Source organism: Rattus norvegicus, chromosome 5 (assembly GCF_036323735.1).
Source record: "Rattus norvegicus strain BN/NHsdMcwi chromosome 5, GRCr8, whole genome shotgun sequence".
Taxonomy (NCBI): Eukaryota; Metazoa; Chordata; class Mammalia; order Rodentia; family Muridae; genus Rattus; species Rattus norvegicus.
In genome coordinates this window covers 129,103,346-129,131,023 of record NC_086023.1, presented here as the reverse complement: position 1 = coordinate 129,131,023, position 27,678 = coordinate 129,103,346, and the positions used below count along the sequence as shown (strand labels likewise).

At 42.0% G+C, this 27,678-nt stretch overlaps 1 protein-coding gene and 1 long non-coding RNA gene across 6 annotated transcripts in view; one reads left to right on the top strand and one right to left on the bottom strand.

The window, feature by feature from the left end:
• Osbpl9 (oxysterol binding protein-like 9) overlaps positions 1 to 27,678 on the top strand; it is a 143,063-nt gene that overhangs the window by 59,815 nt on the left and 55,570 nt on the right. For 4 of the 5 annotated variants that reach the window (XM_039109563.2, XM_039109562.2, XM_039109561.2 and 1 more), the window contains exon 4: positions 11,401 to 11,477. In XM_039109563.2, the coding sequence (XP_038965491.1) occupies positions 11,401 to 11,477 (77 nt within the window). Of the gene's footprint in view, positions 1 to 10,468; positions 10,508 to 11,400; positions 11,478 to 27,678 lie in introns of those variants that run through there. The other variant, XM_039109559.2, reaches the window with a different exon arrangement.
• On the bottom strand, positions 5,251 to 27,565 carry LOC120103121 (uncharacterized). The gene is made up of 3 exons (XR_005505198.2): positions 27,434 to 27,565; positions 7,973 to 27,298; positions 5,251 to 6,826 (listed from the first exon to the last, which is right to left on the bottom strand). It is a non-coding gene; the product is annotated as an uncharacterized LOC120103121 (long non-coding RNA).

Here is a 27,678-nt window from a genome sequence, read left to right as displayed (position 1 = left end):
GCCATGTCCCCAGCGGCAAGGGGCCCAGCATATTTAAAGAGTGAAACTGTAAACAGAGGGGCAAGGGGCCCAGCATATTTAAAGAGTGAAACTGTAAACAGAGGGGCAAGGTGAGCTTCGTCTTGACAGTAAGGATTATGCAAAGGAGTGTCTGTTTGAGACTGGGCCTTATTCAGGGTATGGCTTCAAGGCCCTTGACTCATTCTCCTAAGCATTTAGTCCAGAGCTCAGAATGATAAGGGGATAAAGGAATTGGTTCCTGGGTCTGGAACCATGAACTCAGTTTAACCCTGTCAGCAAGATGGAGTTGTTGTCCCTGAGATGGCTGGATTCAGGCTACTGTCTCCTTACAATTTCACTGTGGGACTATGAGGTATGAAATACAGGGATATGACTCAGAGTTATTTAAAAACCATCCTTAGGTCACACTCTAAAGCAGTGAAGTTGGACCTTTGCTTTTGTTGGTGTAACCCTGAAATTTAATACTTGTCCAATTTTCTGTGACCTTTGTATTGCCACATGGGTTAAGGATGGGTTATGTCACATGACTTCATTATTAACATACCTACTTTCCTGTTATCCCAGGTGGTATGAAATAGAGTTCATATGGTTCCTGTTTCTTCCTTCTCTTCTCCCCCCTTTGACTGGTAGATTTGGTTTGTGGGTGAGTGTAGTGCCAGAGAAATGTTAGTGGTTCCCCAAAAGACAGACAGGAGCCAATCTGATGCAGCTCACATCAGGGTCTTTATTCTATTCCAGCTAGCTCACCCCCGACCTCCCAACACACTATGAAGGACGGTTTGGTGGTGGTGGGGGCAGCAAATGTTTATGGATCAAAGCTTTATAGTAAGCAGCAAGCAGGGAGTCCATGTGCAAGCATCTAATTGGAAAGCTACTGTGGCTTTTAACATAGTTGGCTGGTGCTGGGAGTCATATCATAAACTTAATTTCTTTACCCCTCTGCATTGGTGGTTTTTAAGGGGTGGGCTTGTAACCAGGGGTGCAGGTTTGTTAGGGGGATAACCTAGAGATACTGTGGATCTTGTTGAGGGTGTAACCTGGAGATGCTGGTCTTGTTGGGGTGTAACCTGGAGACTGGATCTAGGCTTTGGTTTTTTTTTTTTTTTTTTATTTCATTAAATATGCATGCTTTCTTTCTTTTTATTTAACTAAGGTAAGTGTACATGTCTTAAGTTTTGGTTTTTGTCTGCAATACATTCTTAATAAATTTAGTGCATTTAATCCATAATAAAATGTTTTTGTTTTTTGTTTTTGTTTTTTTTTTTTTATTAACTTGAGTATTTCTTATATACATTTCGAGTGTTATTCCCTTTCCTGGTTTCTGGGCAAACATCCCCCCCCTCCCCTTTCTTATCGGTGTTCCCCTCCCCCCAACAATCTAGTTCACTGGGGGTTCAGTCTTAGCAGGACCCAGGGCTTCCCCTTCCCCTGGTGCTCTTACTAGGATATTCATTGCTACCTATGAGGTCAGAGTCCAGGGTCAGTCCATGTATAGTCTTTAGGTAGTGGCTTAGTCCCTGGAAGCTCTGGTTGCTTGGTATTGTTGTTCATAAGGGGTCTCGAGCCCCTTCAAGCTCTTCCAGTTCTTTCTCTGATTCCTTCAACGGGGGTCCTATTCTCAGTTCAGTGGTTTGCTGCTGGCATTCGCCTCTGTGTTTGCTGTATTCTGGCTGTGTCTCTCAGGATAGGCTTCGGTTTTACTGGGGGGCAACTTGGAAATTAATGCTAAGTACCAGCCTATTAGTTTACCTGAGTTTAAACTTAGGTCAGGTTCTCTAAAATGGACTCTGAACTTAAAAGATTTGGTATCTCAAGAGCTCTAAACTGTTGCTCAGATTTGTATTTCTCCAGCTTAGGACAATGGCTGGAAGGTGGAACATGGGTTTGTGTAGCACCTGAAGAAAGGAACATGGACTTGAAGGAAGGAGAACACATCCCCTTATCATGAGCAGCATGTGTGGAAGAAGTGAAAAATTGATGTAGCCTAGAAGGAGGAGTAGAATTCTGAAAAGTGCTGTAACAGAGACTTAGCGTGAATGAGGAGAAGACTCACTATAATCATGTAGAACAATGTATTTGTTACTTTTCTTGTCATTGAGAAGAAAAACCTGGGTTCAGCCACTTTCCCTGGAGACTCAGTCCAGGTGACAGGGAAGGAAGACAGTGATAGCTGCTCAGTCTCGGTAGCCTGTGGTAGGGCTTGTTTATTTATCTCTTAGAGGACAGGATGGTGGCCTGCATCTGCCAGCTAGGCCTAGGCCTTACATCCCCAAGAGTCCACATAATAGTGTTGAGACCCATGAGTGTGGGGGACAGTTGACATCTGTCTATAATTACTAGGCAAGCGACTGCATTTCCAGGAGATGGTAAGTTACTGGAGATAGATCCTGGGTGTCTTAGGCTTGCTCATATCCCAAACATTCACACTTCAAGCATTTGGGGGCTCTGTAGATATTTGGGCAGTGTCTGAGCAGCTAATCTTGTGAACATGGTTTTTGAGTAATATTTTATTTTGCAGTAATTGTCAGAAAAAGAGTCCTTCCAATAAAGGTTGATTCTTCTGTTTACTTTGGTTTCAAAGCAGGGAAATTTCCACTTCCTTTCGCAAACAGGCAGTCATCTGTTCAGAGTAGTTAGGTGTCTTTTTCTTTTGGAGCTGAGGACTGAACCCAGGGCCTTGCGCTTTCTACCACTGAGCTAAATCCCCAACCCCAGTAGTTGGGTGTCTTTTTTTTTTTTTTTTTTTTTTTTTGGTTCTTTTTTTCCGGAGCTGGGGACCGAACCCAGGGCCTTGCGCTTCCTAGGTAATCGCTCTACCACTGAGCTAAATCCCCAGCCCCAGTTGGGTGTCTTAAAGGAGAAGAAAGTACAATGTTAGGAAAACAGACCCCTAGGCAGAGGAACAGACATGGTCAGCTACGGGAGTGTCAGACTTTGTGCACTTTGGGAAATGTTGTCTTTTCCAAGATTTGAGATTCTTACTTAAGTATATTCAGTTTAGGGACTGTACCAAAGAAGCCAAGATTTGGAGCTGGAGAGAAGGCTTAGCTGAGAGCACTTGCTGCTCTTGCAGAGGACATGGGTTCAGTTCCCAGCACTCATCCCCAACCCCTGTTTGTTTGATTTTTTTTTTTTTACCTTTTTTTTTCTTTCTTTCTTTCTTTTTTTTTTATTAACTTGAGTATTTCTTATATATATTTCGAGTGTTATTCCCTTTCCCGGTTTCCGGGCAAACATCCCCCTCCCCCCTCCCCTTCCTTATGGGTGTTCCCCTCCCAACCCTCCCCCCATTGCCGCCCTCCCCCCCACAGTCTAGTTCACTGGGGGTTCAGTCTTAGCAGGACCCAGGGCTTCCCCTTCCACTGGTGCTCTTACTAGGATATTCATTGCTACCTATGAGGTCAGAGTCCAGGGTCAGTCCATGTATAGTCTTTAGGTAGTGGCTTAGTCCCTGGAAGCTCTGGTTGCTTGGCATTGTTGTACATATGGGGTCTCGAGCCCCTTCAAGCTCTTCCAGTTCTTTCTCTGATTCCTTCAACGGGGGTCCTATTCTCAGTTCAGTGGTTTGCTGCTGGCATTCGCCTCTGTATTTGCTGTATTCTGGCTGTGTCTCTCAGGAGCGATCTACATCCGGCTCCTGTCAGTCTGCACTTCTTTGCTTCATCCATCTTGTCTAATTGGGTGGCTGTATATGTATGGGCCACATGTGGGGCAGGCTCTGAATGGGTGTTCCTTCAGTCTCTGTTTTAATCTTTGCCTCTCCCTTCCCTGCCAAGGGTATTCTTTTTCCTCATTTAAAGAAGGAGTGAAGCATTCACATTTTGATCATCCGTCTTGAGTTTCGTTTGTTCTAGGGATCTAGGGTAATTCAAGCATTTGGGCTAATAGCCACTTATCAATGAGTGCATACCATGTATGTCTTTCTGTGATTGGGTTAGCTCACTCAGGATGATATTTTCCGGTTCCAACCATTTGCCTACGAATTTCATAAACTCGTTGTTTTTGATAGCTGAGTAATATTCCATTGTGTAGATGTACCACATTTTCTGTATCCATTCCTCTGTTGAAGGGCATCTGGGTTCTTTCCAGTTTCTGGCTATTATAAATAAGGCTGCGATGAACATAGTGGAGCACGTGTCTCTTTTATATGTTGAGGCATCTTTTGGGTATATGCCCAAGAGAGGTATAGCTGGATCCTCAGGCAGTTCAATGTCCAATTTTCTGAGGAACCTCCAGGCTGATTTCCAGAATGGTTTTACCAGTCTGCAATCCCACCAACAATGGAGGAGTGTTCCTCTTTCTCCACATCCTCGCCAGCATCTGCTGTCACCTGAGTTTTTGATCTTAGCCATTCTCACTGGTGTGAGGTGAAATCTCAGGGTTGTTTTGATTTGCATTTCCCTTATGACTAAAGATGTTGAACATTTCTTTAGGTGTTTCTCAGCCATTCGGCATTCCTCAGCTGTGAATTCTTTGTTTAGCTCTGAACCCCATTTTTTAATAGGGTTATTTGTTTCCCTGCGGTCTAACTTCTTGAGTTCTTTGTATATTTTGGATATAAGGCCTCTATCTGTTGTAGGATTGGTAAAGATCTTTTCCCAATCTGTTGGTTGCCGTTTTGTCCTAACCACAGTGTCCTTTGCCTTACAGAAGCTTTGCAGTTTTATGAGATCCCATTTGTCGATTCTTGATCTTAGAGGGTAAGCCATTGGTGTTTTGTTCAGGAAATTTTTTCCAGTGCCCATGTGTTCCAGATGCTTCCCTAGTTTTTCTTCTATTAGTTTGAGTGTGTCTGGTTTGATGTGGAGGTCCTTGATCCACTTGGACTTAAGCTTTGTACAGGGTGATAAGCATGGATCGATCTGCATTCTTCTACATGTTGCCCTCCAGTTGAACCAGCACCATTTGCTGAAAATGCTATCTTTTTTCCATTGGATGGTTTTGGCTCCTTTGTCAAAAATCAAGTGACCATAGGTGTGTGGGTTCATTTCTGGGTCTTCAATTCTATTCCATTGGTCTATCTGTCTGTCTCTGTACCAATACCATGCAGTTTTTATCACTATTGCTCTGTAATACTGCTTGAGTTCAGGGATAGTGATTCCCCCTGAAGTCCTTTTATTGTTGAGGATAGCTTTAGCTATCCTGGGTTTTTTGTTATTCCAGATGAATTTGCAAATTGTTCTGTCTAACTCTTTGAAGAATTGGATTGGTATTTTGATGGGGATTGCATTGAATCTGTAGATTGCTTTTGGTAAAATGGCCATTTTTACTATATTAATCCTGCCAATCCATGAGCATGGGAGATCTTTCCATCTTCTGAGGTCTTCTTCAATTTCCTTCTTCAGTGTCTTGAAGTTCTTATTGTACAGATCTTTTACTTGCTTTGTTAAAGTCACTCCGAGGTACTTTATATTATTTGGGTCTATTATGAAGGGTGTAATCTTTTTTTTTTTTTTCCTTTTAGGACGTATGTCTCCTCAGTCTTGTTCCCTATCATCCTTTTTTTTTTTTTTCAAAAAGTGAAATTTAAAGGGACAATATGCTGGGTTTTGTATTGTATACCTGTATTTGGGGAAGGCAGGGAGGAGTTCCTACCAGTTTCAAGCCAGCCTAGTCGATATAGTGAGTTCCATGGGAGGGAGTGGGGAGAAGGGAAGCGAGGGAGGGGGAGAGGGAAGGGGAGAATGAGTTCCAATAATATATTGTAAGAAGCAAGTCTTATTTTATGAATCTAATGTTCTGGTTTTATATGTACATATGTATCTATACACTTGTATATGTTAACCAGGACATGTTATAAATATGTCCCTCATTGAGAACCAGAGACAAAAATTGAAACTTCCTGGCTTAGAGGATGTAAAACAGGCTCCATCATGCATGAGGAGACATGGTGAATGTTAGAGAAGAGTATTTCGAGATGAACTGAATGTCTAAAAATAAAACATCTATAAAATTTACCTCTCATCTTCTTACTTCCAGAGCCTTTTTGAGTGTACACACACACACACACACACACACACACACACACACACACACACACACACAGGTTTTTGCCAGTTTTTCTTTGTAATTAATGGTTTTGTGTCCCCTTTAGGAGCTATTTTTTTTCTATATCAAAATACAAAGTCTCTTTCACTTCAAATTTTATTTTTTCTTTCAAATTACAAACTAAGGGAAACATTTGGGTGTGATTTATGTATAGTGCCAGGTAGGGTCAGATTTCATTTTCTTCATAATTTTCTAGTACCATTTACTAAAGAGTTGTTCCTTACTGCATGTTAATGCACATTTGTCTCACATCAAGTGTCTGCGTACGCAGTGGGGCTATTTCTGGTCTCTAAACTCTTACAGTTCGTTTGTTCTTGCTTCAGTAACAAACGATAACCTTGAACTTGAATCCTCCTGACTCTATCCCCTGTATGCTGGGATCGTTGGACTTGGCCTTTTGGGAAAACATTGTCTATCAACTGAGCTGCACCTTTAGCCCCATATTTTCTTTTTGAAACTTGAGGACAGTTTTATTGGAGTTTGATGGAAAAGTACCATAAGGCTGGCAAGTGAGCAGATCTCTGCGGCCTCCAGGAGGGAGGTGGGCTCCGCAGGGAAGTCTGTGAGCAGCTGCCTGGGGAAGAGCAGCTCTTCAGAGCGAGTGAGCATACTCGATTACAGCTGGGCTTAGGTTGTGGGCAGGCTCCGCAGTGAGGGCTGGTAACTGCCCATGCTCTCTCAGGACCACTTCCTATGACTTCTGATTTGGTGTACTCTCCGTACTCTCTCTTCAGAAAGATCTGTGTTACTCTATTCCCTGCAGTTTAGAAAAGTTTAGATCAGCTTTGCAATTCAAAAAATGGTTTTTAAATTTTAATTAGCATTTTATTTAATCTAGAAATTGAATTAAAGTTGAATATTATAGAATGGGAATGCTTCATGAATACTATGCTCCCATTTATTTAGGTTATGTTTGCTTTATTATCATAATGTTTGTTCTAAATTTTAAATGTTATATTTAAAAAATCTCAATCTTGGGCTGGTGAGATGTTTCAGTGGGTAAAGGTACTTGCCACAAAACGTGGTATGCATGACCTGAGTTTGACCCTGAGACCCACATGGTAGAAGACGAAAACTAACTTCTGTAAGTTGGTCCTGCAAATGGTAAGTTTCCCACTCTGTGCTAAAATGCTAATGTAAGGAAATTGGCACTGATATATTACATCACCTGATCCACTGACTCTCAAGTTTCACCAGTTAACTCAGTGATGCCCTTAATACCAAGAGAATGTAGTTATCATCAGTTGGTGTTTCTGTGAGTGAGACACACACACACACACACACACACACACACACACACACACAAACACACACACATGCGCCTCATATAGTTCATTCTGGCATTTTCCATCAGAATATTTTTGTTGACTCTCTCCTCTTCTCCCTCATCCCACTGATGATTCTATCCTCTGTGTGTAAGTGTAGGCAGGATTGTGGCCACAGCCTGCCCATCGCACTCACAAGACAGCTTGCAGGAGTTGGTTTTTCCTATCATTGGCTCCAGGGATCAAACCAGGTCATCGGGCTGGCATGACAAGTGCTTTTACTCACGAGCCACTCATCGGCCACCTAATTCTAGGCAAAAGTGTCAGAAGCACACTGGACAAATAACAGCCTGTTCAATAAATTGTGTTGACAAAATGACACATCCACTGTGGAAGAGTAAAAGTAGAACCACGTCTCTCAACTCACAGTCAGTTCAAAGTGAATCAAAGACTTTAACTTTAAAACTTGGCCTTTTTACTCAACAGTCTATCTGGGTCTCTCTAAGAAATAATTCCTAGTCTTTTAATAATATATATACCCACATAGTTCTCTGTGGTTTTCCGGCCACTTTACTCTAGAGTACTGAGAATGCCTTCAGTATTTGCTCAAGTATTTGATTCCATAGTGAATAACCTACCTGGATTCTGAAGGCTTCTGAAATCTGTGGCTTAATGCCTTTCATCAATTTCTGAAAATTCTCAGCCAGGTAGTGTCACCAGCAGTGAGCAGTGCAACTTGAAATTGCCAGCCATGATCCCTGGGGTGGGAGGGTGTCCTTTAGGAACCTCCGCTAAGTGAAGTCAAAATTTTGATTCAAGTCTCAGAAAGAAAGTCAGTCAGTAGGAAGCAAGGGTGCGGTTTATTACAAACAGGCTGTGTGTGTGTGTGTGTGTGTGTGTGTGTGTGTGTGAATGAGTGTATGTGTGCGCACGCATGTGTGTTTTGGGGGTACTATACAGACTTAAGAGGAAGCTCAGATTTCTTGAGAGAAATGAGGAAGGTTTCTTAGCAGCAGCTGTGTGTATGACTTTTGTGGGTTTGGAACTATAGCTATGTCTAAAAGATTAAACTGTTTCAGTATATTTTTACCTGTGGTAAACGAAAGCATGTAAAGTGATTTATGAAGTGCACCGTAGGGGCTTACAGATGAGGTGTGCTGATTAAAGTATAGCTAAGAAAGGTCAGGAATTCTTACGACATGGGTCATAGGCGATAAGACATCTTGCGTGTCAGCATGATTTGTAATTGTGGTAAGATTTCGTCAGAAGAACGCATACAGTAGTGGTTACCGAGAGTCATGACGTGTGTTGACTGTAAACATGTCTCCTAACCTTGTTCATGAGGGTTCTTAGCAAATGGAAGTATCCCGTCCTTTGCAGGCGCCGCCACCTAGGAATGCACCAAGCCCCGGGGAGTGATGGGCCCTTTGCCTTTTCCATGACCATTTCTAATTCCTGTGTTCCTCTCTCCTCGGGGAGCTTCACATTGTTCTCTGTCTCCCCCGGTCATGGTCACATTACATTTTCTTGCCTTTATTTTTTTAAACCCTTTTATCTGTACTTTAAAATGTGTGTGTGTGTGTGTGTGTGTGTGTGTGTGTTGCAGGAGGTTGTGAGTTGCCCAGTGTGGGCCCTGGGAACAGGACGTGAGTCCTTTGGAAGAGCAGCAGGCTCCCTAACATCCGACTCATCTCTCCAGCCCTCTTAGTACTTCATATCCCTTGACTGGCCACCACCATTGCTGTTTCTTATCATCTCTTCCATGTCTCTAATTGCTGTTAGAACTCATCTGCCAAGTTCTTAATTTTGATTATTGTATGTATTTAAAATTTATTGTAATTTGAGAATTCATATTTGATTATTTGAAAATAAAACGAGGAGCCAAATAGATGGCTCAGCACTTCCTGAATGTAGTCCTTAGAATCCAGGAGAGGCAGGAGAACAAAATTCTCCTGTATGCCGGCCATACAATTATATAGTAATAAATAAGTAAAATTTAAAAATACTGCTTGGTTGCTTCTAAACTAATCTGGAGTCCCTGTTAGTCTTGGTGTTCAGTTATGTGTGACTTCGTCTGCAGAGGCACCTCTATATGTATATTAGATTATATTTACATGTGTGCTGGACTATATTTAAACATTGTTTAGAGAAATACCAGTACCAGGCAGTGATGACACATGCCTTTAATCCCAGCACTCAGAAGGCAGAGACAGGCGGATCTCTGAATTCAGTGCCAGACTGGTCTACAGAGTGAGTTCCAGAACAGCAAGGGCTACACAGAGAAACTCTATCCCAGAAAAGGGAGGGAGGAAGGGAGGAAAAGAAAAGAAAAGAAAAAAAAAGAACAGTCAGAACCTGAGGAGGACCTCTTTCATCCACTTTGCCAGCCACATGCAGAGTCACTAATCAATATGGGGGCTCCTTGGTCTACTTCAGGTATTAAGATCTTCCTGGCCTACACAGATGACCAAGCAGTTGTTTCAATTATGATTTATCCTTAGTTCCACAGTGAAGCCCTTTTGGGATTCCAATCAAGACAGCTTAATTTACCAAAGTCCCTTTTGCTAATGCAGTGGTTCTCAATCTTCCTAATACTATGACCCCTTTAATACAGTTCCTCATGTGGTATCCCCCAACTAGAAAATTGTTTTTGTTGCCACTGTATAACTGTAATTTTGCTTTTGTTTTGAATCATTTTCCAATGGTCTTAGGTGACCTCTATGAGTCATTCAACCCCCAAAGGGGTCACACCCCACAGGTTGAGAACCACTTTGCTAGTGAGCCCTGGTCTTCAACTTTTCTCTTAAAAAGACTTTTAGGTTCAATCTCAAATTTGACCAGAAAACAGAGTTCCCAATACCCTTGGCACACACACTGACAGATCTTAAGTGCGTCATCCAGTACACAACTCCTCCTTAGGAATTTATAATGCTGCCAGCAAGGAACATCCCTAAATACTAGGCCTCTCCTCCAGATGCTTGCCCTTCACAAAATACTCACCAGTAATTCTTTACTACTTTGGTTTATGGTAACTGTCTTCTGTCTGTCTGTCTTTCCTCTCTTCTGTCTTTCTTTACATCTTTCTTTCTGATTTTTTGTTTGTTTGTTTGTTTTGCTTTTTTATGACAGGGATTCTCCATATAGCTCTGGCTGTTCTGGAACTCCCTCTACAGGTCAGGCTGGCTCAGAGGTCTGCCTGCCTTTACCTCTGAGTGCTGGGATTAAAGGCATGTGCTACTACCACTGCCTGGCTGGCTTCCTTCCTTCCTTCCTTCCTTCCTTCCTTCCTTCCTTCCTTCCTTCCTTCCTTCCTTCCTTCTTTCCTTCTTTCCTTTCTTTCTTTCTTTCTTTCCTTCCTTCCTTCTTTCTTCTTCCCTTTTTTAATAGAAGTTTGTCTTAGTTACATTCATTTTTAACTGATAATAAAAACTTAAGATCCTGCGTATGCCTTGATGCATATATACATGGTGTTATTTTAAATCAGCTGAGCATTCCTATTTTTGCAAACATAATCACTTCTCCATGGTAAAAGCTTTCAAAGTTCTTTCTTTTAGCTATTGGTATTGACAGTAAACCAGCACTACAACAGCTCACTAGAGCTGCTTGCTTTTGGCTAATGTAACTTAGTATCTCTGGATCTGCCCTTTCTCCATCTTTCCTCCTCCCCCTTGACTCTATGTACCCTACTTCCACTGTTGGGCGCCTACAAGAGCGATCGGTCATATAGTGCTTATGTGTCTACTATGCCTGGCTTATTGCATGCATTCCATCTGTGTTGCAACAATAATGGTTTTTATTTTTGTTAGTGACTGAATGGTATTCCACTGTGTATTCTGAATGGTATTCCAATGTGTCACATTTTAAAACCTTCATCTGTAATGAAGCAATTAAAAAATAATAGTCCAACTTTTTTGGTTGCTCCCCATGAGAATGCTCCCCATAAGTAATCTACCTACTATTAAACATGGATATTCCTTTTGTTAGAATTGTTATTTTGTAATTTGATGTTTCCTTAAGATGAGCCTGTAAAGTAAACCACACATTGACCTCTAATGTTTTGTTCTAGCTCGAGATGCAGATGAGCGAGAGAAGTGGATCCATGCCTTAGAAGAAACCATTCTTCGCCATACTCTTCAGCTTCAAGTAAGAGGCTTTCCATGGTGTTTGTGGTTTTCTTTTGTGGGAGAAGGGGTTGTTGTTTTTTAAATAATTGATATAATACAATAAGAACTCTTAATTTCTGAGTTGATTATTCTTACCTTACATAATACAGTTATAGGCATTTATTTTTTCTGTTTTCTGTAAGGCAAAAATACTGATTTTTCTTAAAAAAAAAGGAATGAAGATATATAACACAGTTTTGAATGTGAAATGCTATGTTAAAATGTGCCAGAATCATTTCTAAATATTTTGTATCAATATTGGACTATCAATAAAACCAGATTATAAAGTTAGACATAATTATTAATAGGTGCTAAGAGTTTACCTTGAAATTTTCTTGTTAATAGAATTTGGCTATTACCACATACACATGGTTAATAACAATTAGGAAAAAAGTAAAAGTGGACTCACCACAAAATAGGCCACAAAAAACAAAAAAATCCAACTAGGTATGAAATCTGTACTTAGCTGGCCTCAGACTTCCATCTGTTTGTGGATTCTCTTTATTCCGAGTAGAGCTTATTTCCAGGAGAGTCTTCCCTTTGTGGCAGTGAGACTGGTGGCAGTGGTTTTCAGCCTCATGTTGTAGGAAGTCTAGGTCCATAGTCAGTAACAGTGACACGTACAGTGGCTGATGGTGACAGCGTTCAGGAGGCTGAGCCAGGAGCATCACTGAGAGTTTAAGGCCAGCCTTAAACTACAGTCTGAGATCCTGTCTTTAAAAAAAAATTAATAGAGTGCTTTTCACTTTAACTGCGGTCATGCGTCTGATGGTAGCCAATCAGGATGTCTTAGTCATGGGAAGCACAGTGCTAATGGGATAGAAGATGTCTCCACCCAGTCCCTGCTCTAGTGACTTCGGAATAGGAAACAGAACAGGGTGAGTACCGGAAGCAGCACATGCCTCTACAGCGTAGAGAAAGTGCTTGCTTATGCCTACCTCTCAGGGGCTTGTGGCAGTTAGAGGAGTTTGTTTTATTTTTAGGCTTGAATTGTAGAAAACTGGTGCTTTATGACACACACACCCCTTTTTTTTTTACTCTGTCTTACACCAGAAATTGCCTTGACTTGGTAAGGTTCATCTCGGGCCTTACTACTACATGCTGAGAGTTCAAGCAGAGGCTTAGAAAACAGCATTGATGATGCGGTTATTAAGGGATAGAGACAATGAATAGGAGTTGAAGGGGTTTGTAGATCATTCTGCCGTGTGCTTTTAAAAGCAGTTTCATGATTGTTACCAGTTTCTTTTTAGTTTACATAGTTGCATAAATTACACTGCATACTTTGGACAGGCTTGTGGTCCAGTTAGAAGGTAGCTGTTTTACATTTAGTTGTGTTGAATGGGGCAGACAAGATTTCCGGCTTGCCTGGCAAGACTGACATCCAAGAGTCTGGTGTGTGTTCAGCCTTAGAGCCTCTGCTGGAGAATCCATGCAAACCCATGGAGTGCTTTTACGCACTCACTTTTTTTTTTTTTTTTTTTTTTTTTTGGTTCTTTTTTTCGGAGCTGGGGACCGAACCCAGGGCCTTGCGCTTCCTAGGTAAGCGCTCTACCACTGAGCTAAATCCCCAGCCCCCGCACTCACTTTTCTTAACATACTTTAAAGCTTTCTGGCCTCTACATTCTTCTGAGTGATGTTCTTCCTCCACTCCCAATGCCATTTGCCCTTTTTTCACAGCTTGGCTCAGAACTGACCTCTTTGGTAGAGCATATGAGGACAAGCCCCCATCCTCCAAGCCCAAGGCCCTTCCTGTGCATTCCACAGTCATTGCACAATTCACAAGTACTTTTGGCAGGCTGGTGGTGGCAGGACGTTGCTGTGTAGCCCATGCTGGCCTTGAACTCAAGATCCTCCTGCCTCTATTTCCTGAGTGCTGTGCCTCTGTGCTCTTAAAAGCATATGGAACTTCTGTTGCTAGGTAACTCCTTACATTCAGGTGCCAACTTTGATCCAATGTTAGGGTCAGAATTAGAGTTTGGTAAGAAGAGAGCTTGTATGTTTGGCGATGTTTTAGATTTTGATAGCTTTGGCATTTTAAGAACAGATGTAATATGGAAGTTCTTTGTATTTTTAAATTTAGTAAATAGAGAGGATAGAATATTTAGAAATATGAAGTGGGTTCCTTTGAGTGGATAGGACTGTCTTCTCACCGACAGTGGGGTGTGGCAAAGAGCCTCACTCTGGAATGCCTGGTTTGTAGCCCAGTGCAATGGCTCAGCATTTATTCATTAACATTGACCTCTCTGACTGAATTCTGATGAGGACCATGGCAATACCTCTTCCTTAGCATCATTGCAATAGAGCCATGAGTCCAGTGCAAACTGGAATTGCGTCTTGCTGTTGGAAGAGCTGCATAAATGTCAGTTGCCATGCCTTCTCCCGTGCCTGGAAGTTCACTAGTGCTCAACAACTGTTCGTTATGCTAACTAGAAACGGCTGAGGTGATTGTAGTGGGTAGCACTCCTTTCCCCTGTTGGTTGTTGAGTACCTGGAGACATGTACCGCACTGTCAGGCACTGAGGCAGGCTCTTTTGGAAGGGCCTGGGGCAGAGATGGAGCAGCCTGTTTGTTGGAGTCTATATCAGTACATGCTCCTTGGCTGGCAGCTTCTCCTTCATCCATTGCTTTAGTTACACAGTCTATTAGTTGCCTGTTTTGTCCCCATAGCTAAGGACATGAGCTTATGAGCCACTTCTTCCTCACACCTGTGCTGCTCCCTCGCCGTCGGACTGTGCTGACTGGTTAACAGCATTGCTCTTGCTAAGACCCGCACCACCTCAAATGGCAGAGTGCTTTCTTAGCCCCATGTCCTTCTCTACTTACTTTTTCTAACCTCTTTCTTTTCTCTTACTTTCTCTAACCTCTCTTCCTCATGTTGGTCTGAGCCTTATGATCCATTTTTTTTCCCCAGCCATTTTAGTGTCTTTCCAGTTTTGTTTACCTCGTTTCCCAGTGTAGACCTCATGGCCTGGCTCTTTAGCATTGCTTTTCCCAACACTTTAGAATTTCTTGTCTCCGGACATTTTGTATTGTGCTTTCATTATTCTGTTCTCCATTCCTGACGCCACCACTGTCTGTTTCCTTTGCTTTTAGTGTCTGTTATAAGAAGCCACAAAAGTGAGGTGGCTGTATCTATCCCAGTTTTCATTTCTCTCTCTCTAATGGGATACCCACTACTATTTATAAGTCCTCCCTCTTCCTTCCTTCCTTCCTTCCTTCCTTTAAAAAAAGGGGGGGGGGGTCATGTAGCCCAGGCTGGCTCCTTGTATAGCTGAGCATGACTTAGAGCTTGCCCCTCCTGCCTCCACCTTCCAAGTGCTGAGATTACAGGTTTGATCTTCATGCCAGACAAGCACTCCCATGACTGACTGTGTTTCCCGCTCCAGCAGTTTTAAGGACCTTGTGCTGATCTCCAGTTGAATCTCCCGCAATGAGATCTTATCATTAGGTTTACGATCTAACAAAAACCTATTCTCAGCCTGACATTATGGCACACAGCCTGAATCCCAGCTCTTGGGAAGCAGAGGTGAGTGGATCTTGATGAGTTTGAGGCTGCCCTAGTCTATAAAGTAAGTTCTGGTCCAGCCAGAATTTCCCAGAGATAAGCAACAGACCCTGTCTCCCACAAAATACCTGTTCTCCCCTTCATATAACAAGATGTTTCTTCTTCACTGGTTCTTTTGTTTTTAACTCTTTATTGACTTTATTGAGTTTCGAATCATGCATCCCAATCCCACTCATCTTCCTGTCCCTTCGTATCCGCCCTCTGCTTTGCAGCCTCCCCCACAAAAGAAAAGGAAAAAGAACAGCGACAACAATAAATCTCATAGTGGAAGCTGTAGTGAGTTCCACAGTATACCTTTCTGTTCACACATCTTCCCTTACAAATGCTCATTACAGTGAGTCATACGTCTGGTTTGAGGTGTCTGGCTTCAACTCCATTATCAAGACTGGATCCTCACAGGGACACCTCTCAGATACCTGTTTGTTTCCCTGTGTCATGGAGATCCTGCATGGATCTGCAGGACCTGCTCCTTCACGTGCTTCAGCAGTTCCTCGGTGGCGTAGATGTTGGGGTGGGCTGATTCATAGCCCTGGATGTGGGCCTGCATGGTAACTGAGTTGGTCAGCCTGCCATCTCTCCCGTACCCACACCACCAGAGCGTGCTCTCCAGCACTGCCCTGGCTAACTCACCCGGTGCTGCAGCCAGCACAGGGTAGACAGCTCTCCAGCTCTCAGGATCTCAGGACTGGCTTCCCGTTTGTATGCCACCAGGGCCAGCTCTACTGTGCTGCCTTCAGTGAGAGGCAGGGCCAGCTTTCTTGCCTGCCCCAGGTGACAAGGGGCAAGGGGCATCTCTCCCTGGCTGATGGCTCATCCCCTTTCTTCAATCATTCTTGACTGAGATTTAACTTTTTTTCTCTGCTTTACATATTTCATAGGGAAAGTATTTTTTCCTTTTCAAGTATCAGTGACCTTGATTTCTTTGAGACTGCAGAGACCTTCTTTTACTCTGTAGCTTGCCTCTGCCATTTTCATAAATTCAGCTAAACTCTGTAAATGACTCTTCCGTCCTGTCTTCATAAAGCTTCCAGTTACCTCTGCCTTAGAAGTTTTCTGGAATTCCCTCAATGTGGCTAAGACTGAGCCTACATCCTTTCTTTCTCGAGCCCTCATCTTTAAACCTGTCTTGTCCCTGATGATGCTGGTTCTGTTCTCTGAATGGTGGGTGTAAAAGCAAGGTGGTGACTTCGCACCACTCCCTCACTGGGTATCAGTGCAGTCATGCTTAGGTTAGGGTTTTGTTGTATCTCGGCAGCTCTGTTTCTTGACCTATCCCAACCAACTTGTTTTCATTTGCATCCTTTAAGTGAACAACTGTCATTGATGGTCCTGAGGCATTTATACATGAGAAAAAGCCCACTAAAACAGTGGTTTTGGGGGTCAAACGGCTCTTTCACAGGGGTCACCCAAGACCATCGTAAAACAGATGTTTATATTATCTGAACTGACAACAAAAGTAATTTTATGGTTGGGGTCACCATAAATGACAAACTATATCAAAGAGTCTCAGTGTTAGGAAGTGTGAGAACCACTGGCCTACAGGGCTGCATTTACTTGTAGGCTACATTTACTATTAAGTCAAACTTAATAGGTGATTTGAGGCTCTCTTTCCTGGAGTTCAGAGCTCTGTCCATCCTTTGCTTTGTGCCCCCCCCACATCTCCCTCCCCCTGTCTGCTTAGATGCTTTCAGTCAGCCACAGCCCAGCACAGCATGGCCTATCCTTCAGTTCTTTTGCTGTCGTTAGAGTAAAAAGGAATCTCTCTCTGAGCCTCTGCTGTGTAGCCCTAGAACGTGTTGCTGTGTAATCCTAGCAGTGAACATTTGAACACTAGCTTTTGCTAGGAGCAGTGTGGACTTCACGTACATCCCTTCTCTTACTCATACATCTCCCTCTTAAGATTAGGAAGCTCATGAGATGAGAGAGAAAGCCCATTTTACTGAGAATGTGCTCACGGTGCATAGGCAGCCCAGCACTGCCCAAGCTCTTGTGTGGTTAGAGAAGTGCAGAAACAGAAATATTTTAGGTCGCGCCTCGGGGTCTGGCTCTGCCTTCCCCCTAGCTGTGAAATCTATGGTGATGTAGTAATTGCTTTTTAACCCCAGTTTTTTGTTTTGTTTTGTTTTGTTTTAAGGGGGTGGAATTTGACACAAGGTTTCTCTATGTAGGTTTGGCTGTCCTGGAATTCCCTATGTAGACCAGGCTGGCTTCAAACTTACTGAGATCTACCTGCGTCTGCCTCCGTGTTGCTGGGATTAAAGGTGTAGGCCACTGTATCAGGCTTCCATCCTAGTTTCTTTATCTTTAAAACAGTACTAAACCGCCAATAAAGCAGCCATGTCGTGGCACTTCCATATCCCTGGCCTGTGGTGCCTATGCGTAGATGATTGGTGTCCAGCAAGTACTATTTCCTCCTGTTTTCCATTCCAACTATCGTTTTCATCTAAGGTTTTCTTCATTTTTATTCTCTTCGTTCTTTTCCTGGGTCACCCTGTTTCTTTGTGAGTATCAGCAAATTGTGATTAGTCTGCAGCTAGTAAGCATAACTGAAAAGCTGACTGTTTAATCCTGTGACGCTGAGTTTTCTACAGCTGTTCTCTGTTAACCTGCAGGCCCTGCCTGCTCTCTCTCTTTCCTTTCTTCTAGCCTCTCCCCCTTTCTCTTTTTCTCACATCTTTTCGATTGCTCTTTGTTAACTGTTCTCTGACATTTTCCATGCACAGTTGCTCTCCTCCCCACTGCTGTCAGCTCCTTCTCCCTGCAGACTCTCATGCCATACTCAGGGTTTTGGCTTCTGTTTTGTGATTCACCATCCCCATTTTAATGTCTTTGTTGACTGCTAAGTTAGGAAGGTCCTTGGAAAGAGCCAGAGGGCCAGTGAATCCCTTAACTCCCTCCTCTCAGCCTGTGAGCAGCTTGCCTGGTTGCCAAACAGGTATAAAAAGCAGTTTTACGAGCTTGAGTAAGTTTGGACTCAAATTTTAGAGAAAAATCTTCAGGCCCCAAAGGATTAACTGTAAGTTTTATGCTGTAATATTATTTAGTGTAATAAAGCAAAATGTAGATGTCTCAGATTTAAACTTTTATAAAAACATTAAAAAAGAACTTGCAAATTAGGAGCAAATAAAAAGCAATAGAATCTAAGATTCATTTAAGCTGAGCCCAGGGGCAAATGCCTACACTTCTAGCATTCAGGAAGGTCAACCAAGGCTGGTGAGTGCTAGGCCAGCCAGAGTAAAACCTGTCTCAGAGAGAAAAATTAAAAATCAAGCAATTACTACAACTTGCGGGGCCACTTTACAAGGCTGTTTACAATGTAGAAGGCAGGCATGCTAACCACTGCAATCCAGAAACCTGGACTGTCAATGAGATAAGTGTGGACTTGTAGGGTTCTCTGTAAATCTGACTGCACGTGCATCTCAGTGTACAGTATGATGACTTAGTCATCCCAATCACTTTTCTCTAACTACTGGAAAAGCTTCTTTTATATGACACATGCCATGAGGTCATTTGACCTTTTCATGTTATGTCCGGATATGGTCAAGTACAAATGTTGGCCTCATTATAGATACAAACATAGGCAACAGCATGTCTGGAAGCCTTGCTTTAATGTTGCCACTAAGCTGAGTTGATTGAAGATCACGGGGCTAGGAAGATGGGTCAGCGGGTCAGAGCACTTGCTGTGCAAGCATGAGGACCTGAGTTTGAATCCCCAGGACCCACATAAAGAAAATGCTGGACATAGTCCTGTACACCTGTAACTTCGGTGTTGTGGGGATGCTGAGACACAAAGGTCCCTGGGGGTTGCTGTCCAACTACCTACCAGTTCATTTCAGTGAGTGACTGTCTTGAGAGACCAAGATTTGGAGTAATAGAATGTACTCCTCGGCCTCCAAATGCATGTGAAAACATGGGTACATGTAATACATACATACACACACCATCACACACCGTCACACACATACATACATATCACCTTTTAAATAGGTCGATTATGCTCAACTCCAGAAGATGGTTGTAGAGATTGCTTCAGAGCTCAGTTTGAAAATTCTCAGGCAGCTGCTTAAGCATAGACCTTTACATTTTTTTTAAGTCTGTGTTAGAAATGAGTTGGTAATAAGATGTTTATAGTCTGGAGAGTTGTAGTGGGTAAAAGGTACTCACTATGCAAGCTTGGTGATCCAAGTTCAATGCCTAGAACCCATGTAAAGGTGCAAGGAGAGACCCTAAGTCCACAGTTGACCTTTGTCCTCCACACATGCACTACAACACAGCATCCCATAATATTAAATAAATCAAACATATTTTGCACACTCACAATATTAAATAAATCAATCATATTTTGTATAGCAAATAGCTTCTGTGATTATAAGGATCAAAAAATGGTTCCTAACTGTTCTTAAATATGCAGTTTGTGTGCACTGTACCTTAGGTCAATAACAAAATAGAACTTCCTTGCTGCTGTTCTGCAGTTTTATAAATTACCCCTTGTAAAGGTTATTTTATCAATTTGACACAATCTGGAATCATCTGGGAAGGGAGTCTTAAAGAGGGATGATCTTCTAGTGGTCTGGGCATGTTTTGGAAGGACTGTCTTAATTAAGTTAATTGATGTGAGGAAACTTAGCTCACTGTGGATAGCAAGATTCCTTAGGTACAGGAAGTCTTGAATTCTATATAAATGGAAAAATATCAGGCTGAGCACAAGCAAGGAAGCCAGAGAGCTGGCATGTTTATTTCTTCCTGCTCTTGACTGTGGATATCATATGGCTAGCTGTTTGAAGTTCCTGCTTTAACTTCCCCATAATGATAGACTATAACCTGGAAATGTAAGCCAAAATAAACCCCATTTCCCTGTATATTGCTTTTTGTCAGGGTATTTTATCACAGCAACAGAAATGAAATTAGAATACCCTTTTTTGTATTGATCTCAAACTCCTAGAAAGAAAGGAGAGAACAGCTCGTATAAGAGCGTGCTGAGTGGGTAAGGAAAGCTTGGTAGCTTGTATGCAGAAGTAAAACACCAGCATACAAAGTGAGGTGTGGCAACAGTTTCCATCAAGGCTAGAAAGCACAGAGTCGCTGGGAAGTCTTTAACGAGATGGCAGAGGCTGAGCACCACACAGCTGGCTGCCAAGCTCGAGTAGACACACAAGGTGAGTCTGTAGATACTGGCTGGCAAACTAGTCTAGTCCTTTAGTAATTTTCAGGTGTGCCTGTCCAAGTAAGAAAGCTTTCACTTAAAATTCATTTGATTACATTTATTTAATTGGGAACATGTACTGTGTGTGTGTGTGTGTGTGTGTGTGTGTGTGTGTGTATGTTTGGTCAGTTCTCTCCTACTATATGGGTTTTGGGATCAATCTTAGGTTGTCAGGCATGGTATAGTAGGAACAAGTAAAAGAAACTTATTCTAAGTACTACCATTTTGCTTTTAGACTTCATTTGATTAGACAGGTGGGAGAATTTAGGGAGAAACTAAGTTCAAGGTCCCAAGTCCTAGAGGAGCTGGAGACTTCCCAATAACTGAACCATTATAAGGAAACAGTTATCCAAATCCAGACATCTCGGAGACAGTTTATAAGGAACAGTTGTCTAAGTCCAGACATCTCAAGGACAACTTCTGAATTTTTTGGATAGAGTCAAGCTAAGTTCATGTTCCCAGAACCAGGAACCTACTCTATCCTGATTGATGAAAACTTCCTTACTCTGATTGATGAAAACTTCCTTACTCAACCCCTTATGTCAAAGTATGACTGGACAATGCTAGAGCCCATCCTACACCCCCTCGCTTTATGGTTTAATCCCCTGAATATGCTATGCAATGTCCTTCAGCAGTTCAGCTCCTAAGTCTGTTCTGCAGCCCTATCTATCAATAGTTGTTTGATTACAATATATTTTTGTCATCTACATTTACCTGATGTTTGAATTATGTTGGATTTAAGTGGACCCCAGAACATTTGGTATGTTGCCCAGGAATCCAGTCATTCTGCCCAGGTCTCTGGTTTGTAATCATCATTTCAGTTTGAAGCATAAAACCTCCAGAGGTAAGCCTGTTTTTTGTTTTCTCTTTGGCACCTGTTTGGTTAAACCCAAGAAAGAAGAAACTGGACACAGTGTTGCTCCTAAGGTCAGAGGAGCCAGTGCACGTGCTGCTTCCTCTTTGGTTCCCACGGGAGGAACCACCTGATCTGGGTCTGGGCCCCCACTTTGGTGGGACATCTGGTTTTCTTCCCTCTCCTTCCCAACTCTTTTGGTTGTCCTTGGCATGCTGGTTTGTCCATGTCTTTAATTTTCTGGCTGTGGTTTCATTTAATTGCCTAATTGTTGCTCTTTGTTTCATATTTGGAGGAAAGGGCCAAACTTCATCTGTTGGCCATTCGCCCTTGACTTAATTTTAACTTATTTCAAGGATTTTCAGAAAAAAGTGGTTGAATTAGGGCAACAAAGGTGATAAACTGATGCTGCTCAAAGAACCCTGCGCCAGCAGCTAGGAGACAGGAGAAGCCCCACCTCCTGCCTGAGTCAAGCATTCAGCAAGCCAGGGGCTGCCTAATTTGTACAAGCTGCTCTTAAAGGGGAACCTGTAGCTTCTCAGCTTTTCCGGTAAGGAAGATGGCTAGTTCTGCTACAAAACCACAGTGCCCGTGACAGTTAGGTTTAGTAGCAAGGTGTCCCCTGGAATTGCAGCTGGAGAAAGTAAGGAAAGTTTGTCTATTTTAAATATATAATTGTATGTGCCCACTGTATGTTTGTTTCTGACTGGCTTGAATGTATGAGTTTACTGTGCTCTGTATAGATTATAGGTTATTAGCTTATATATTATTGGATATGGTTAAAAATGTATAACATCTATAACAAAATGTTAGCTTAAAGTCATGCCATTCTGGAGCAGCAACAAATGGCATGAGCTGACCAGGGAAGCAGGTCTCCACAGACACTACTAAATCAGGATGAGAGCCAAATAATTTCTGTCCTGTCTTAAAAACCTTAAGTTTATAAAAATAAGATTTAAAACTATGCTTGATTAATGATGTATTAAAGCTGTGCCTCTATGCACACATATACAAGAATCTTCTTGCTATAGTCAAATTTTATAACATCAAAGGAATCTGCTTGGTATTGATTTTAGAGACACTAAATTGTTACACTGTTAAAACTTGGTTATGCCTTCTAAAAATTATGGTTATGCTCTGCATCTTAAAAAAGAGACTTTGTTTTGATATTGCAAAAACACACAATTGACAGATTTTAAACTCCTTTAAAGAAAATTTTGGAGTTTTATAGAAAATTAAAAACTAGATTAAAAAACAGCTTTTAAAACATTTAAATTTGTAAGGCTATATGGCATTTAAAGTTTATCAGGTATTTTATTATAATGTCTTTACTACTATCTGATCTTGATGAATAGGTAATTTTAAAAAGCCTAAAAAATAAGGCCACAGCTAAACACTAGAGACTAAAGAATTCTTACGATGCAATGAGACAATGACTTTGGCTAATTTAATCAAGAGCTTGGAACAGTTTCCCACCCTGTGGGTTATAACCCTTGGGGGTCAGAAGACCTTTCTACGGGGGTAGCCAAGGATTCCCTGCATGGTTTATTTTATGATTGAGTCACCACAACAATATGAAGTAGCTTTACCCATTGATCCATCTCACCAGCCTCAAGTTGCCTACCAGGCTGACTTCAAACGATGTTTTGCTGAGGCTGGCCTTAAACTCCTGATTCTCTTACCCTTCTACCCTCCAAGTGCAGGATTACAGGTATGTGCCACCATTGCCAGTGAATATAGGAAGGTTTCGAGAACTTTTCTTGAGGGTTAAATTAATACACCAAGTACTTTTTGAGTACACAGTTGTTTACTACAACTATGTCATTTCCCTTGGCTTTGTTAGATTTATTTTTAGCATTACACAGAAAACCGGGTATGCTTTACTTTCTCCCTCAAGCGCCTCACCCCCACTCCTACAAGGAAATGCCTGCCGTGCACATGTGTCATTCCTTCCTTCCACAGGTAAAATAGTGCGGAGAAAAAGCCACTTAGTTGGGCTTCCTCCAGCTTCTCCTTGAGGCTCTCAACAGAGCCATTGCTCTTTCTGAGGAAACTTTTAGGCTCTTAAGTTAGAATTTAGGATTCTCTAGGATTCATTTTTCTGATGAGTTTTTTTGATCTAGTTATAGCGCGACTGTTCTGAACTCTGGGAAGCAACTAAGAACAGATGGTCCATTTTTACAGATAGCTAGAGGTTATTCCGTTAACTGCCAAGATTCCATTTTCACTGCATGTTTTAATAGAAATCTTGTGTATGCTTTTCTGCCTTCCCTTTATAAAAATGTTAGGTTTTAAGTGGTGCCTGTTCAACTCAGCATACAAAGAATATAGAGAAGTTATGTGTCTATTCAACATTCACTGTCGTCTTCTATTGTAATAGTTGCCAAGAGTATGTGGGTGTATACAAGTACCCATGGTCCTTGTCTTTATGGAGTCACTCTCCTATAAAGAAGAGAGCAGAAACCATACTGGGATTACACTGTGACAGGCTCAGCAGTTACAGCTCTTGCCATGGAGGCCTGGCGACCTGAGCTCAAGCCCCCAGAAACTGTAAGTGTAGAGGGAGAGCTGACTTCACAGCACTGTCTTCTGACTTTCAAACATACCTACGCGCGCGCGCGCACACACACACACACACACACACACTCACACACAAATAATAAAAATGTTTTTAAAATGTGATAATGACATGAACAACACATGCTTAAAAACTTAAACTCGGGTATGGTAAAACAAGTCTTTAATCCCAGCACTCAGGAGGCAGAGGGAGGTGGATCTCTGTGACTTTAAGGCCAGCCAGGGCTATACAGAGACATCCTATTTCTGTAGAAATATATAAAATACTATAGTTTCCCTTTCTACTGTTCCTCTAGAAATAAACACATTTTCATTTCTAACCTTACTAATCCTGATATACTACACAGAGATGGACCTTTAAAATTGTGTTATATATTTTAAATTTGAGAATTAAATAATAGAAAGCAATTATATTTACCTGTGGCAAAGAGCTGAATATTTCTTACTGAATTTAGTAATGTAAGTTTTTAAAAATAAAATCTAGAAGTTCTCTCAGAATAAAGTTAAGTGACCAATGCAGAATCTTATCTATGAAAATTAGGGCAATAGTTAACCATCAAATAAATAATTAAAAATTGAACAGTACTAAAGACTAATCTCTTGTCCTCCTCTTCCCTGTGTGTCCCCTACACTGGCTCTGTTTACCTCCCCTTCAGTGTGTTGAGACTGTTATACACAATACCTGGCATTTCATTCCCCAATGGCATTTTTAAGCACCCAGTGTTATGCCAGTCCCATGTGAGGAGACACTGAGGATTCAGTGGTGATGCACTATAGTAAGCATCGTGGGCCTGTGGAGGGGCTGCTAATTCTAATTTTGAACAAATATTTCTGTTCGACAGTGTGTTAACTGCAGTTTCCCTGCTTTGATTGTAAGATAGGCATTGCTTTTCCTATATGCCAAGTGATATATGTGCTCCATCTGGCCTAAGTTCCTACATAGGAATTGACTAGCTGACATCAGTTTTGAAATTTCTGAAGACAGACAGGCAAAAATATTGAGGCTATATAGACCATTTCTGAAACTTGAGTTGTCTTACATCTGCTCTAGTCACTTGCCTCTGTTGCAGGGTCAATGCCAAGAGAACTATTGGTTTGGCTTAGAACACAACAAAGTACTCTATATTTTAGAATAGTTTTCAGTTCTGAGACAGAGAGAGAGAGATAGATTGGGGGGTAGGAGGGGGAAAGGGAGACGAGGGGGGGGGGGCTTGGGGGAGGTTCAGTGATTTCCTGTTTGTCATATCCCTGTCCTGCATGTGCATGGCGTATTTCCTGCCAGGATGGTACATTTGTTCTCACTGGTGATTTCTAGTGACACATTATTGCATAACACATAGGTTTTGTTTTGTTGAGGGTTTTGGAGTTTTTTTGATGCAAAGTCTCATGTAGCTCAGGTTGGTCTCCATCTCACTATTTCACCAAGGATGATCTTGCCTCTAACTCCTAAATGCTAGAGTTGTAGGCATGTACCACCATCACTGGTTAAAGTTTATTCTTTATATTGCTTATGAGTTTGGACAAATTTGTATCGTATGGCCTTACAGTAGCATACCTAGTAGTTTTCCTACCTTCAAAATGCTCTGGGTGCCAAAGAGATGACCCAGGAGTTAAGAACACCTGGGTGATCTTCCAGAGGACCCAGCTTGGATTCCTAGCACCCACAAATCAGCTTATAGCCAACAATAGCTCCGGTTCTCAGTGATCTGATAGCCTCCGCTAACCTCAGTGGGCACCAGGCTTACATACACACTTGCAGACAAAATACCCCCACACACACAATTTTTTAAAAATAATTTTGACATTCTACCTGTTTATCCTTCTCTCTTCATAGTCCTGGCCTTTTATGGTTTCCAGAGTTTTGCTTTGCTCCCAAATGTTATATGTAGTATTTGGAATTGTACATTCTTTTAGGATAGGCTTCTTATAGTTAGGAAAATGTGCTTGTTTCCTCTTGATCTTTACATGTGTGTTGGGTTAGGTTTTTGGTTTTGTTTCTCTTAACTTGACACAAGCTATGGTCACCTAGGAAAAGGGAATTTTGAGAGACTGCCTTCCTTAGCTTGCGTGTAGGCAACTCTGGGGGCATTTTCTGGACTGCTAATTGTCAGAGTTGGTAGCAGCCTTTTATAGGTGGTCCTGCCCTTGGGCAGATTATGTAATAAAGCAAGCCAAGCAGGTACTGGAAGGAAGCAGTAAGCAGAGTCTCTCTGTTGGTTTCTGCTTCAAGTTCCTGCCTTGTGTTTCCTGGTCTCCCTCAATAATGAACCGTAACCTGTAAACTAAAATTTCCACCTTTCCAAACATGCGTTTTGGTCAGTGTTTTATCACAGCAGCCGGGAAGTAAAGTATGATAACATGACTTGATAGATCATTTTGTCTTTGACTTATTACTGAGGATTAACTCCAGGGCCTCATAGACAAGCATACAACCACTAAGCTGCATTAGCAGCAAGGACACATTTCCAGATCCTTCCCAGACAGCTCAAACTGGAGACCAAGCATTCATACATTTGATCCTGAGGTCCACTGTCATCCAGATCATCTCACTCACATTTTATCACATATGAATTAAGGCCCAAAGCAATTACTAAAGAACTCAAATGATAATTTGAGTAAAATTGTAGCCGTGGTAAATTCCATGAAAAAGTTTCATAGGCTACTGGTGACCCAAAATAGAAAGAATTTAAATTGTTTGTGTAGAAATGATGGTGAGAAATTGATAGTCAAAAGTTGTTACCAAGGCGATAGTGTGAAAGAAATAGCATGGAAGGTTCTTGGCAAATTAAAGAAGCTTCAAAAGGACTGTTGTGTGGAGTGCAGAAAAATAGGGGTGCAAGTTGAAAGATGCAGGTAGGGCTATAAAACATTTGTACAGTTCAGTGTTAAATACTGAGTCATATCCTTTTGTATCGTGCAAATCTGAGGCAAGTTTTTTAATTGATAGTGAAATACTATGGAAATACACTCTAGCTCTTAGTTGAGAGTGAATTGGTAGATTCAGGAAGACTCTAGTGAGGAAATTATCCAAGAAGGGCCATTATTTTGGATATGAGGAGAGCTAGAATTGAAAACACATTTAGGAGGTTAAGAATTATAGAACTTGGTTGATAGATTTGAGTGAGGACTAAGAGAGGCCCCTAAGGACTGCTACATTTTTAGTTTGCATTTTAGAGTGGATGATAGTGGTTTCACTTACTGAGATAGAGATCATGGGAAAATTCCATGCTTATAAAAGAAGGATCAGAATGAACTTCGGGTAGAACATTTTGGAACAATTTACATCAACTAAAAATACCATAAGCAATGAGTGCAGCAGTGTAGTGTTAGTGTAGTTGAGTATTGCTTGAACTCTGCGCCACAAAACCACAGCAAACTATTGGGTGCTTCGGAGGTCTTAGGAAGGGTCAAGATACCAAGGAAAAATAGAGCAGAAAAGCAACTTGTTATTACTGGTGTCTGTGATTTCCTGCATTTTGGGCCTCTGTCCAGGTCCTCCAAGCCTGAACTTCACAGTTACACCATTTGGATTCTTGAAGTTCTTCACAAGCCACCTACACTCCTTACGGTGCTGTCAAAACAGCAAGCCCACGGACATGTCACCTACAAGTAAAACAGACACCCAAGCTCTTGTTTACTGGTAGGCTGTAGTGTTTCCTCCTCTCCCGCCTTCCTAGTGGGACAGAAACAACTTTCTGGAGGCAAAATCAATTATCAAGATGGAACTTCTGAGCTCACCAGCTGCCAAAATATGGTGATGGAGAGCTCGAAGCCGCTGGCGCAGGTGAAGCCAGTTCCAGGCCTTTCCCCAGCTCTCGCGGGTGGGAGACCTGAGCCGCCGGGGCTCCTTCGCGGCTCCTTCGGCCTTGACGCCCAACGGGGCCAACCGCCAATCGCCAGCCGCTCACCTCCCATGCAGGTGACCCGTGGCCAATCGCCAGGGGCCTCTTTGCCAGGGCCAGCCAATCGGGGCGGTGCCTGGG